Here is a 14447-nt window from a genome sequence, read left to right on the forward strand (position 1 = left end):
GCGATGCAGCGGCTGTCAAGATTAAAAAGGTAAGTATTTTCACAACACGAGTGAAATGTAAATTTTGATAAATTAAAGTGCCCCCGTTTTTAAATCGGATTTAAAAAAAAAAAAACGGGCAGTTTAACATCTAAATTTACATTCACTTCAAGCTTCTGCAGATTCACCAGGGCCGTAATAGACGAAAAATGACCTGTTCTAATTAGTTACAGCATTTAATTGTAATACTAAAAACCCTACTGGTTAAACCCACAGTAGAAGTACCACTTACAACCCACAGAGCACAACTCTGATGTGGAACTAGCAGCAGTTGTTTCTGTTCAGTACCCACAGTGCTCTGTGGGTCCGGAGCTGTATTTCTACTGTGTGTTTAACACCTTTGCAGGGCGGGGTAAAACACAGTAATGCAGCACACACATATGGCAGGAGCATATTCACAGCTCAAAAACCCATTGTAAGCACAACAGCATGCACAGTCAAAAAGCCCAAGTGGTGGCAACTGACCAAGTAGAATGAGAAGTAAACCGCTGCGGTGGAGGCTGACCTGACTCAAAGTAAGCTTTGTGAATCAAAAGTTTCAACCAAGAAGCCAAAGAAAAAGCAGAGGCTTTCTAACCCTTCCTCCTAGGGCCAGAAAAAATAAACAAACTGGAAGTTTGTCTAAAGTCCTTAGTAGCATCAATGTAATACTGTCCTAACAACATCAAAATAATGCAAAGATCTCTCACAAGCAACCTTGGGACACAAAGGAGGAACAACAATTTATCTGCTAATTTTGTGTGATGAAACATTCGGTTAAACAGACTTATCCTGAAGGAAAATAAGATAAGGAAGTTCACCAGAAAGAGCAGATAACTCAAACTCTTCTAGCGGAAGGAATAGCCAAAATAAATAACACTTTCCAAGAAAGTAATTTAATGTCCAATTTATGCATAGGTTCAAAAGGAAGAGCCTGCAAATCCCTTAACACCAGGTTAAGATTCCATGGAGGAGAAATAGGCTTGATTACAGGTTTAATATGAATATGAAAAAACGGCCCAGAATAATCAAAAAAAAAATAAAAAAATATTAGCACTCTTTCTGTGGAACAAGACTGGAAAAGCAGAAATCTGCTCCTTCATAGAACTGGCAGATAATCTATTATCTAGACCAGTGTTTTTCAACCAGTGTGCCGTGAGAGATCCTCAGGTGTGCCGCAGCAGACTGACAACAGTGTGACATATTTTTTTAAATTTTGTTTGTTTTTTATTCTGGGCCGTTTTTTTATTTTGAGTGAGATGATGACTGAGGGTAACAGCGCAGCGGCAGCTCGCCTCCCCGACCCGCGTTCACACTTGGAAGGAACCCCCACCCACCACAACACGTGTCTAGTGCCAGCGCGACACTTCAATTCCTCATGCATGCTGGCACAGCTTTGCTCCTCCTCCAGAACAGTTCCAGCCAGCGGGGGTGTCCCTCTTTCAAATTTTTAAATATTGGGAGGCATGTGACAGGCTCATCAGGCATCATTTACAACCATGACATATTGACATTCATTCACAGACAATCATTATGATTGTTTGTGAATGAATGTCAATATGTCATGTATAGTTTGTAGGAGGCATAGCATGACAGCACAGTACATATATATATATATATATATATATACACACACACACACACACACACACACACACACTGTATTAGGCTACAATGTGTGATTTTGTAAAATTTTGGGATGGTGGTGTGCCGCAGGATTTTTTAATGTAAAAAAGTGTGCCACAGCAAAAAAAAGGTTGAAAATCACTGATCTAGACCATCCTGCAAACACCTAGGAATTCTGAAAGGATATCAATAAAAACCATGATTTATACACCAGGAAATAAAGCCCTTCCAAACCTTGTGATAGATATTCCTAGTTACAGGCTTACAATCAGAGAAATCCCTATGTTTAAGGATTAAGCATTCAATTTCCATGCCATCAAGTGCAAAGACTTGAGATTCGGATGGAAAAATGGACCTTGGGACAGAAGGTCTAACCACATAGGAATAGGCCAAGGAGGGCAACTGGATATCTGAACCGAATACCAAATCCTTGTGAGGCCGCTTTAGGGCAATCAGGATTAAAGACGACATCCCTAATGTTATCTTGGAAATTACTCTTGGAAGACGTACCAGAGGTGGGAACAGATAAACAGGCTATATATCCTTTGGAACAGCCGAGTATAATCCCTGCACCATTGCCGCAGCACACAAAGCTGAAGAGGCCTCATTTGAAATTGAGCAAATGGAATTGCATCTGAGACTGCAATCATGAGACCTAGGACTTCCATACAGAGAACCATTTAAGGTTCAGACAAGCTGAAAACAATTTTAAACCTTCTCTGCTATGTTAGAGAAAGACTCATGGAGACTCAATCTATTTTAAAACTCAAGAAAGTTACCTTTGTCTGAGGAATCAAAGAACTCTTTGGAAAACTGATCCTCCAGCCATGCTGTTGAAGAAACAACAAGTGTCAGTTGGTGTGAGATTCTGCAAAAAGAAAAGATGGAGCTTCAACCAAAATGTCGTCCAGGAATAGAAGCACTGCAATACCCTGAGACCTGATCACACACACACACACAAAAGGGCACCTAGCACTTCTGAATATTCTTGGAGCCGTAGAAAGACCAAATGGAAGAGCCGCAAACTGAAAATGCCTATTCGGAACGTGAATAGGAACATAAAGGTAAGCACCCTTTAAATCTATAATGGACATAAACTCTCTGTGCTGAACAAAAAAGGCAGGATACTGTCCACTCTGAAAGATGTAATCCTTACAAACCGGTCCAGAGCTTTTAGACCTAGAACTTGTCTAAAAAAGTGCCTTCTCCTCTTCAGAAACCCCTGAGGCAGAACTTTTTTCACTTTCTGCAATGATGGATTTTTTTTTGTGAGAAATTTTCTGCAGGTCAGTTTGAAATTAAATTTTAAATTAGGCAGTTACACTAAAGCATTAAAGGTCATAAATATTTGGCTGCCCTCTTCAAACAGTGCTTCGCTCTAGCTGCACTATGTTAAGAAAAACAGTACAGTCAGAGCACAGCGCTGTTTAAAGAGAACAGCACTGCAAAGTGAAAGAGCTTACAGTTCCTGCATGTGTACCATTTTTTTCATGCAGACATGCTGCATTTTTTGCAATGACATCTCAGATCACAGCATGTTCTGCCTTGGGGTTCGGAACAATGAGATTTGAATAAAATCCCAATCCCTGTTCCTGTAAAGGAACTGGAACAATCACTCCCATAGCTTCCAGATCTGAGACAGATTGAGGGGGGGGGGGGGACCTTGAGCTTTTACAGGATTCTTTGGACAGAAAAAAAATATATCTTCCACTGGGAGGCCTTGTTCTGAACCATAATCGGTATCCCTGAGAGACAATATTCCAAACCCAGGGGTCTAGAAAAGACAAACAAAGTCTCCTGAAAAAGAACTTCTGGATCGGGGGCCGCACCTTCATGCAGTTTTGGCAGTAGTAATACATTTCTTACACTGCTTTGACTTGTTCCAGTTAGCATTAGGTCTCCAGACTGAAACCTTGCTTTTGAGCAGAGGAGTCCGCTTTTTGTTCCTTATTCTGACAAAAGGTACGAAAACAATTAGAAGCTTTGGATTTCTCTCTAGACTTTCCATCTTTAGGAAGAAAAGCCCTTTTACCTCCAGTTACTGTAGATATAATAGAATTTAAACCAGAACCAAACAACTTCTTTCCCTGAAAGGAAAGAGATAATCTAGATTTAGACACCATATCAGCAGACCAGGATTTAAGCCACAATACTATCCTGGCCAGGACTGCCAAAGACGTGCTTTGGCATTAATCTTCATAATATCAAATACAGCATCACAAATAAAAGAATTGGCACCCTTAGAGACACTCAAATCAAAATAAACTTTCATGATTTAAAAAGAGCAGCAGTTTTAAGACACTTTCCATGGGAGCAAAAAAAAAATTTGTGTCAGAAATAGAAAATTTTACTCCTTATTTTAAATTTAGAGTAGGCGTTATTGTATTGTTTTTTTTATTATGGACTAAATCAGCAATAGAAATATGTAGCCTGATAATATAACCTGCATCCAAAAAGGTCCTTCTATGAAAAGCCTCTAACTTTCAGTCTAAATGGTCTTTAAAAGAAGTACTGTCTTCCAAAGGAATAGTAGTACGTTTAGCCGGAGTGGAAATGGCCCTATCCACTGTGGGAACCGTTTCCCATAAATCTAAATTAGCAGCAGGTAAATGATATACCCTTTTAAACCTTAAAAGGAGCAAATATTATTAACTGGCTTAGACCATTCCATAGACATGTCAGAAACAGCATCAGGTACAGGGAAAAGCTCAGGAAGATTAAAAACAGTCTTAAAAAATTAATATTATTACAAGGCTTGTCATCAGATACTTTAGGATATTTAACCCCTAATTAAGACCTCCTTCAAAAGAGAACGAATATGTTTAACTTTAAACAAAAAAACTGGAAATAGCAGGTACAACATCAGATGAGGAGTCCTCATACCCAGAGGAAACTTCACCATCTGAAGACAAAACCGTATCCCTGGTCTCAAGACACATAGCAGTTGTTGAAGGTAAAATCTGAACTGACCCTTTACGCTTGTTTGAAGCCTGGAAGAGCAGCCAACTGCCCAGAAACTGCAGCCTTAATAATTTTCACGGTAGGTGACACCACATCAGCATTATCCTGTAATGAACAAACAGTAGGTACATAAGTACCCAGAGAAACAGCATTAGATTGGTCTGATTGCATTAACAAATCTAAACATGAGTTACATAAATGAGCTGGAATAGGAAACAACTTACCCACTCCTAAGTAGCTTTTAAAAATATACTCGCAGGTACAATGCGAGCTAAGCCAAACTGAAAAACAAAGCAGGAGAAGTTAACATTAATTCTGAGGACAGAAGCGCTCTTTAGCGTGCACAAAAAAGACTGACAACTAAAAATGGGATTTTGATTGCCAAAACCCGACGCTCACATAACCAAGAACAACGTGCACTAACCAGACTTGCGTAAAATCAGCCAATGCACAAGTAAACTATAGAAATACTAAAGGAAGGTGCGCTAACCCAACAAGCGTTAACCCAACGTATGCATCGCCGTGTGTAAAACCAGAGGCAGACGAGCGAAAAAAAAAAAAGCATGTAAAAAAAAAAAGCTGAGACACAAATAACAGCAAGGTAATAGTGAAAAGGGTCCGTCCCAGGACCATATAAAATAACTTTAAAAGTGCCCAAAACATATCTAAATGAGTGTCTAGATGTTAATAAAAAGATACCTACCAACAGACACTTGTCCACTAGCAAACAAGCAGCAAACAGCCAAACCAGTACTAAAACATTTCAGCAGAGGTTATAGAATAGGAGTATATTGTAGATCCATAAAGGGAGGTATAAGACAAGTACCTGCAACCAATTATAGAGGGTTTATGAAAAATGTCACAAGGTAAAAAAGAATCACAAACCATACCCCATATACATCCCTCTGAAAAGCACTTTACCCTGGGGGGAAACTGGACCTCAATATAGACAAAAAAAAACCTCTCTCTGAAGAATAAAATGCACATCTTCACTCTTCAACCTCCTCCAATGGAGGCAAAGTAAAGACTAAGGTATGCGTGAGGGATTTTAGAAAGCTCTTGGGGTTTGGGATTCTTTGCCTCCTCCTGTTGGTAGAGAAGAGTAATTCCCAATAGTAATGGCTCATGGACTCTCACCATCTGTATGAAAGAAGTACCACTATAATCAATCAAAAATACTTAAAAGGGATAGGAAAGTCAAAACTAAAACTTGCATGATTCCAATAGAGCGTGTCATTTTTAAGACACTTTTACTTCTATCTTCAAATGTACTTTGTTCTCTTGGTATCCTTTGTTAAAAAAGAATATGTCCATATCCTACACTATGGGGAGCTAGCTGCTGATTAGTGGCTGCACATACATGACATCATTGGCTCTCCAGTCATATTTAGCTAGCTCCCAGTAGCGCAGGTTAGTAACCTGCTCTCACCCAAGGCAATCCTGAAAATCTGTCCTGTTAGGGAGGCCTAAGGACACGTTTGATAAACCCTACTCTATCTGAATCATGAAAGTAAATGTTTGGGTTTTAGGATGCTGGTCTGAATGTTCTATCTGAATAAAAAAATTAAAGGGAAACTGAACCCAAAATGTGTCTCATGATTCAGATAGAGGATGCAATTTTAAGCAACTTTCTAATTTACTCCTATTATCAATTTTTCTTCGTTCTCTTGGTATGTTTATTTGAAAAGCAAGAAAGTAAGTTTAGATGCCAGCCCATTTTTGGTTAACAACCTGGGTTATCCTTTCTGATTGGACAGCACTAATAAACAAGTGCTGTCCATGGTCCTGAACCAAACATTTGCTCACTCCTTAGCTTAGATGCCTTTTTCAAATAAAGATAGCAAGAGAACGAAGAAAAATTGATAATAGAAGTAAATTAGAAAGTTGCTTAAAATTGCATGCTCTATCTGAATCATGAATTAAAAAATTGGGTTCAGTATCCCTTTAAAGATTTAGTTTCATGTCCCTTTAATTAGGTTTGCAAGGAACACCCCAAACAGCGGATATCCACTATACAGAGAGAAGTTACTCTCCAATAGCACGCTACATTATGGTTCTGCATTAAGCACCAGCCCATCTTCCCAAAACCTACAACTGTATATCTACGTTTCAACACAAATGAAAGTCTGACAATTATAAGCCTATTTTCTTCTGCACTTAAAGGGACATTCCAGCCAAAATTGGAATCCACGTGGATGCATTTCAGTTTTGAATAAAAGCATTTTTGTAATATAAATGTATTAGCAAAAATGCTTCTAATAAAAGCTATAGCGGTTTCAAAAGTGTATTTAAGTATGCTCCGTGCACCAGCATTTTAAACACATCTCTTGCTCAGAGAGCCTAAGGTGCTTGTAACATCTGGTAATGACTCAATTTGTTAATTGCTGACATGATAGAAGCCCTACTGGTGCTCTGAGCAGCTGCAGTATTTAAAATGTGGGTGCACTGATAATATCTAGATATGATTCACATGCACGTGCAGAGAAAAATGTTAACACTAAAACAGTAATAACTTTCACTTGAAGCATTTTTCCCAAATGATTGGAATGACCCTTTAATGCAATGAGGAATACAATATCTAACATAGGACACATTTACTAATAAACTTCACAGAGAGGACCATTACTTTGCTTCCTCACCGTCTTCTAAAATTAGCAAATACAAAAAAAAAAACAAAAAAAACATTCTCTAGTTTTACAAAATGACATCTTTACATACAGACAGCAAGTGTGTCCCACTAACGTACACAACACATGGAAAACGCACACTATTACACAAAAAGCATACCACACACACTGCTAGCACAGACCACAAATGCACCCACTGAACACACACTTGTACCACAAATGCAGTAAGCGCACCATTACACAAACAGTAAGCACACCGTTACACACACACACACACACACACAGTGTAAGTACTGTTACACACACACACACACAGTGTAAGTACTGTTACACACACACACACACAGTGTAAGTACTGTTACACACACACACACACAGTGTAAGTACTGTTACACACACACACACACAGTGTAAGTACTGTTACACACACACACACACAGTGTAAGTACTGTTACACACACACACACACAGTGTAAGTACTGTTACACACACACACACACAGTGTAAGTACTGTTACACACACACACACACAGTGTAAGTACTGTTACACACACACACACACAGTGTAAGTACTGTTACACACACACACACACAGTGTAAGTACTGTTACACACACACACACACAGTGTAAGTACTGTTACACACACACACACACAGTGTAAGTACTGTTACACACACACACACAGTGTAAGTACTGTTACACACACACACACAGTGTAAGTACTGTTACACACACACACACAGTGTAAGTACTGTTACACACACACACACAGTGTAAGTACTGTTACACACACACACACAGTGTAAGTACTGTTACACACACACACACAGTGTAAGTACTGTTACACACACACACACAGTGTAAGTACTGTTACACACACACACACAGTGTAAGTACTGTTACACACACACACACAGTGTAAGTACTGTTACACACACAGTGTAAGTACTGTTACACACACAGTGTAAGTACTGTTACACACACACACACAGTGTAAGTACTGTTACACACACACACACAGTGTAAGTACTGTTACACACACACACACAGTGTAAGTACTGTTACACACACACACACAGTGTAAGTACTGTTACACACACACACACAGTGTAAGTACTGTTACACACACACACACAGTGTAAGTACTGTTACACACACACACACAGTGTAAGTACTGTTACACACACACACACAGTGTAAGTACTGTTACACACACACACACAGTGTAAGTACTGTTACACACACACACACACAGTGTAAGTACTGTTACACACACACACACACAGTGTAAGTACTGTTACACACACACACACACAGTGTAAGTACTGTTACACACACACACACAGTGTAAGTACTGTTACACACACACACACAGTGTAAGTACTGTTACACACACACACACAGTGTAAGTACTGTTACACACACACACACACAGTGTAAGTACTGTTACACACACACACACACAGTGTAAGTACTGTTACACACACACACACAGTGTAAGTACTGTTACACACACACACACACAGTGTAAGTACTGTTACACACACACACACAGTGTAAGTACTGTTACACACACACACAGTGTAAGTACTGTTACACACACACACACAGTGTAAGTACTGTTACACACACACACACAGTGTAAGTACTGTTACACACACACACACAGTGTAAGTACTGTTACACACACACACACAGTGTAAGTACTGTTACACACACACACACAGTGTAAGTACTGTTACACACACACACACAGTGTAAGTACTGTTACACACACACACACAGTGTAAGTACTGTTACACACACACACACACAGTGTAAGTACTGTTACACACACACACAGTGTAAGTACTGTTACACACACACACAGTGTAAGTACTGTTACACACACACACAGTGTAAGTACTGTTACACACACACACAGTGTAAGTACTGTTACACACACACACAGTGTAAGTACTGTTACACACACACACAGTGTAAGTACTGTTACACACACACACAGTGTAAGTACTGTTACACACACACACAGTGTAAGTACTGTTACACACACACACAGTGTAAGTACTGTTACACACACACACAGTGTAAGTACTGTTACACACACACACAGTGTAAGTACTGTTACACACACACACAGTGTAAGTACTGTTACACACACACACAGTGTAAGTACTGTTACACACACACACAGTGTAAGTACTGTTACACACACACACAGTGTAAGTACTGTTACACACACACACAGTGTAAGTACTGTTACACACACACACAGTGTAAGTACTGTTACACACACACACAGTGTAAGTACTGTTACACACACACACAGTGTAAGTACTGTTACACACACACACAGTGTAAGTACTGTTACACACACACACAGTGTAAGTACTGTTACACACACACACAGTGTAAGTACTGTTACACACACACACAGTGTAAGTACTGTTACACACACACACAGTGTAAGTACTGTTACACACACACACAGTGTAAGTACTGTTACACACACACACAGTGTAAGTACTGTTACACACACACACAGTGTAAGTACTGTTACACACACACACAGTGTAAGTACTGTTACACACACACAGTGTAAGTACTGTTACACACACACAGTGTAAGTACTGTTACACACACACAGTGTAAGTACTGTTACACACACACAGTGTAAGTACTGTTACACACACACAGTGTAAGTACTGTTACACACACACAGTGTAAGTACTGTTACACACACACAGTGTAAGTACTGTTACACACACACAGTGTAAGTACTGTTACACACACACAGTGTAAGTACTGTTACACACACACAGTGTAAGTACTGTTACACACACACAGTGTAAGTACTGTTACACACACACAGTGTAAGTACTGTTACACACACACAGTGTAAGTACTGTTACACACACAGTGTAAGTACTGTTACACACACAGTGTAAGTACTGTTACACACACAGTGTAAGTACTGTTACACACACAGTGTAAGTACTGTTACACACACAGTGTAAGTACTGTTACACACACACAGTGTAAGTACTGTTACACACACACAGTGTAAGTACTGTTACACACACACACAGTGTAAGTACTGTTACACACACACACAGTGTAAGTACTGTTACACACACACACAGTGTAAGTACTGTTACACACACACACAGTAAGTACTGTTACACACACACAGTAAGTACTGTTACACACACACAGTAAGTACTGTTACACACACACAGTAAGTACTGTTACACACACACAGTAAGTACTGTTACACACACACAGTAAGTACTGTTACACACACACAGTAAGTACTGTTACACACACACAGTAAGTACTGTTACACACACACATACTGGTTCTTTATGACTCCTGTCACACCAAATCACACTCACGAGCACCCGCAGACCGGTCACGCGCCTCACATAACGGACCCGCGCTTTCCTCAGCTTCACATACTGGTCTCGCGTATAGTCGCGGCCCTTAGTGTCCCCTCACCTGTGTGTGCGCCACAACCAGGCTCTTGTTCCCTTCCCCGTGGTAATTCCATTCATTCTCGTCCATAATTTCCCCATCCATGACACACAGCCCAGAACGAGCCGACTACCGCTTATGCCAGTGACAGTGCTCTCCCCGAGCCAGCCAACAACTACCTCAGCCTCACATAATCCCCGCCCATCTGCTAGTAGCCAAGCCTCCCCTCCGTCTAAGCGTTAACTGATTGGACAACCGTTTGAGGGCTCTCACGTATCATAGAGTTGTGATAGGGCAGAGCGGAAGCGGCATCGCGTGCTGTTTACGAGTCTCTATGTTCCTTGTTTCCTTTAGTTTTTCTGTGACTGTCATTAACCCATTGGTGCCAGCGCCCAATACTTATTGTTTCTATTATTATTATTATTATAGACCTGGATAATTTCCTGGTGTCATAGGAAGAACTGTGCTGTATACACAGATTGGGTAAAATCTTAGTTTAGCGTTCTAAATTATTTTCTCAGCCATATCTCATTATTTTCCTACAAAAATTGGTCTGGGGGTTCAGATGAGTTGTTACTGAGAGGGCTGCTTTAAGTGTCTGTGTACAGTAAACAGTTACAAATGTATAAAAAGCTGTAGGCTGAGGGTTTGATACAATGTATCCATGTAGGTGAGCAGAGCTGGCTGGCTGGGGAAAGTCTATGGGGAAAACAGGGACTTTACACCCCAAAATATGGCTTCCCTTTTTGTTCCTGGAGACCCAAACATTGCAGCATTGTTGGTAGCCCTCATCTGAACCCCCATACCAATTTATGTAGGAAAATAATGAGATATGGCTGAGAAAATAATTTAGAACGCTAAACTAAGATTTTACCACAGATTGTTTTTTTCCCCCTTGTTTAATTTAGAGTTATGGCTCTAGTTGCCCTATTTATTTGAGACTCACATAATCTATTAAAATTTTAACTTTCCAATTTATTTCTGTTATCAAATTTTCTTTGTTCTGTTGGTATCTTTTATTGAAGAGTAAAACTAGGTAGGTAAAAAGAGCTCAGGAGTGTGCACGTGTCTTTTAGTACTCTATGGCAGCATCATTCTATAACATAGCTACAAATAGTATTGCAAAACACTGCCGCCATTGAGTACACTTCAATAAAAGATACCAAGAGAACAAAGAAAATTTGATAACAGAAATTAAGTTGTATAAAATTGCTGCTCTGTATGAATCATGAAAGTTTATTGAGTTTACTGTCCCTTTAAATACATTGAGCATTAGGTATTTGAAATAAATACATTTGTTTGTGCTTTTGATAAGTAAAGTCTAGTTTTGTAAGGTTAATTAATTAATTAATTTATTAGCAGTTTAATAAATGTGACAGACTAGCATTATCTGCTCTATAATTAAAAGGATATGAAACACAAACATTTTCTTTCATGATTCAGATAAACCAAGCAATTTTGAAGCAACTTTCTAACTTACTCCTATTATCAATTTTTCTTCGTTCTCTTGGTATTTTTATTTGAAAAAGCAGGAATGTAAAGCTTAGGAGCCGGTCCATCTTTGGTTCAGCACCTGGGTAGCGCTTGCTGATTGGTGTCTAAATGCAGCCTCCAATCAGCAAGCACTATCCCGGGTTCTGAGCCAAAAATGGGCCTGGCTCCTAAGTTTACATCCCTGTCTTTTCAAATAAAGATACAAAGAGAACAAAAAATTTTGATAATACGTGTAAATTAGAAAGTTGCTTAAAATTGCTGCTTTATCTGAATCATGAAAGAAAAAAAATGGGTTCAGTATCCCTTTAAGAGTCAGCACTGATTGGCTTAAATGCAAGTCTGTCAAATTAACTGAAATAAGGGGGCAGTCTGCAGAGGCTTAGATACAAGGTAATCACAGAGGTAAAAAGTGTATTAATATAACTGAGATAAGGAGCAGTCTGCAGAGGCTTAGATACAAGGTAATCACAGAGGTAAAATGTATATTAATATAACTGGGTTAAGGAGCAGTCTGGAGAGGCTTAGATACAAGGTAATCACAGAGGTAAAAAGTATATTAATATAACTGAGATAAGGGAGCAGTCTGTAGAGTCTTAGATACAAGGTAATCACAGAGGTAAAAAGTGTATTAATATAACTGAGATAAGGAGCAGTCTGCAGAGGCTTAGATACAGGGTAATCACAGGGCTAAAAAGTATATTAATATAACTGAGATAAGGAGCAGTCTTCAGAGGCTTAGATACAAGGTAATCACAGAGGTAAAAAGTATATTAATATAACTGAGATAAGGGGCAGTCTGATTACCTTGTATCTAAGCCTCTACAGACTGCCCCTTATCTCAGTTATATTAATATACTTTTTACCTCTGTGATTACCTTGTATCTAAGCCTCTGCAGACTGCTCCTTATCTCAGTTATATTTATATACTTTTTACCTCTGTGATTATCTTGTATCTAAGCCTCTGCAGACTGTTCCTTAACTCAGTTATATTAATATACTTTTTACCTCTGTGATTACCCTGTATCTAACCCTCTGCAGACTGCACCCTTATCTCAGTTATATTAATACACTTTTTACCTCTGTGATTACCTTGTATCTAAGCCTCTGCACAGAGGTAAAAAGTGTATTAATATAACTGAGATAAGGGGGCAATCTGCAGAGGGTTAGATACAGGGTAATCACAGAGGTAAAAAGTATATTAATATAACTGAGATAAGGGGGCAGTCTTCAGAGGCTTAGATACAAGGTAATCACAGAGGTAAAAAGTGTATTAATATAACTGAGATAAGGAGCAGTCTGCAGAGGCTTAGATACAAGGTAATCACAGAGGTAAAAAGTGTATTAATATAACTGAGATAAGGAGAAGTCTGCAGAGGCTTAGATACAAGGTAATCACAGAGGTAAAACGTATATTAATATAACTGAGATAAGGAACAGTCTGCAGAGGCTTAGATAAAAGGTAATCACAGAGGTAAAAAGTATATTAATATAACTGAGATAAGGGGCAGTCTGCAGAGGCTTAGATACAGGGTAATCACAGAGGTAAAAAGTATATTAATATAAGTGAGATAAGGAGCAGTCTGCAGAGGCTTAGATACAAGGTAATCACAGAGGTAAAACGTATATTAATATAACTGAGATAAGGAGCAGTCTGCAGATGCTTAGATACTGGGTAATCACAGAGATAAAAAGTGTATTAATATAACTGAGATAAGGAACAGTCTGCAGAGGTTTAGATACAAGGTAATCACAGACGTAAAAAGTGTATTAACATAACTGAGATAAGGAGCAGTCTGCAGATGCTTAGATACAAGGTAATCACAGAGGTAAAAAGTGTATTAATATAACTGAGATAAGGAGCAGTCTGCAGAGGCTTAGATACAGGGTAATCACAGAGGTAAAAAGTATATTAATTTAATTGAGATAAGGGGCAGTCTGCAGAGGCTTAAATACAAGGTAATCACAGACGTAAAAAGTGTATTAACATAACTGAGATAAGGAGCAGTCTGCAGATGCTTAGATACAAGGTAATCACAGAGGTAAAAAGTGTATTAATATAACTGAGCTAAGGAGCAGTCTGCAGAGGATTATATAAAAGGTAATCACAGAGGTAAAAAGTATATTAATATAACTGAGATAAGGAGCAGTCTGCAGAGGATTAGATAAAAGGTAATCACAGAGGTAAAAAGTATATTAATATAACTGAGATAAGGAGCAGCCTGCAGAGGCTTAGATACAAGGTAATC

At 38.9% G+C, this 14447-nt stretch overlaps 1 protein-coding gene across 1 annotated transcript in view; it reads right to left on the reverse strand.

The window, feature by feature from the left end:
- IPPK (inositol-pentakisphosphate 2-kinase) overlaps positions 1–10889 on the reverse strand; it is a 176474-nt gene extending 165585 nt beyond the window's left edge. Inside the window, exon 1 of the mRNA XM_053721185.1 lies at positions 10732–10889. Coding sequence (XP_053577160.1) covers positions 10732–10812 — 81 coding nt within the window. The 5' untranslated portion in view covers positions 10813–10889. The remainder of the gene's footprint in view (positions 1–10731) is intronic.
- Between the last annotated feature and the right edge of the window lie 3558 nt (positions 10890–14447).

The sequence above is a fragment of the Bombina bombina genome, chromosome 7, assembly GCF_027579735.1.
Source record: "Bombina bombina isolate aBomBom1 chromosome 7, aBomBom1.pri, whole genome shotgun sequence".
NCBI lineage: Eukaryota > Metazoa > Chordata > Amphibia > Anura > Bombinatoridae > Bombina > Bombina bombina.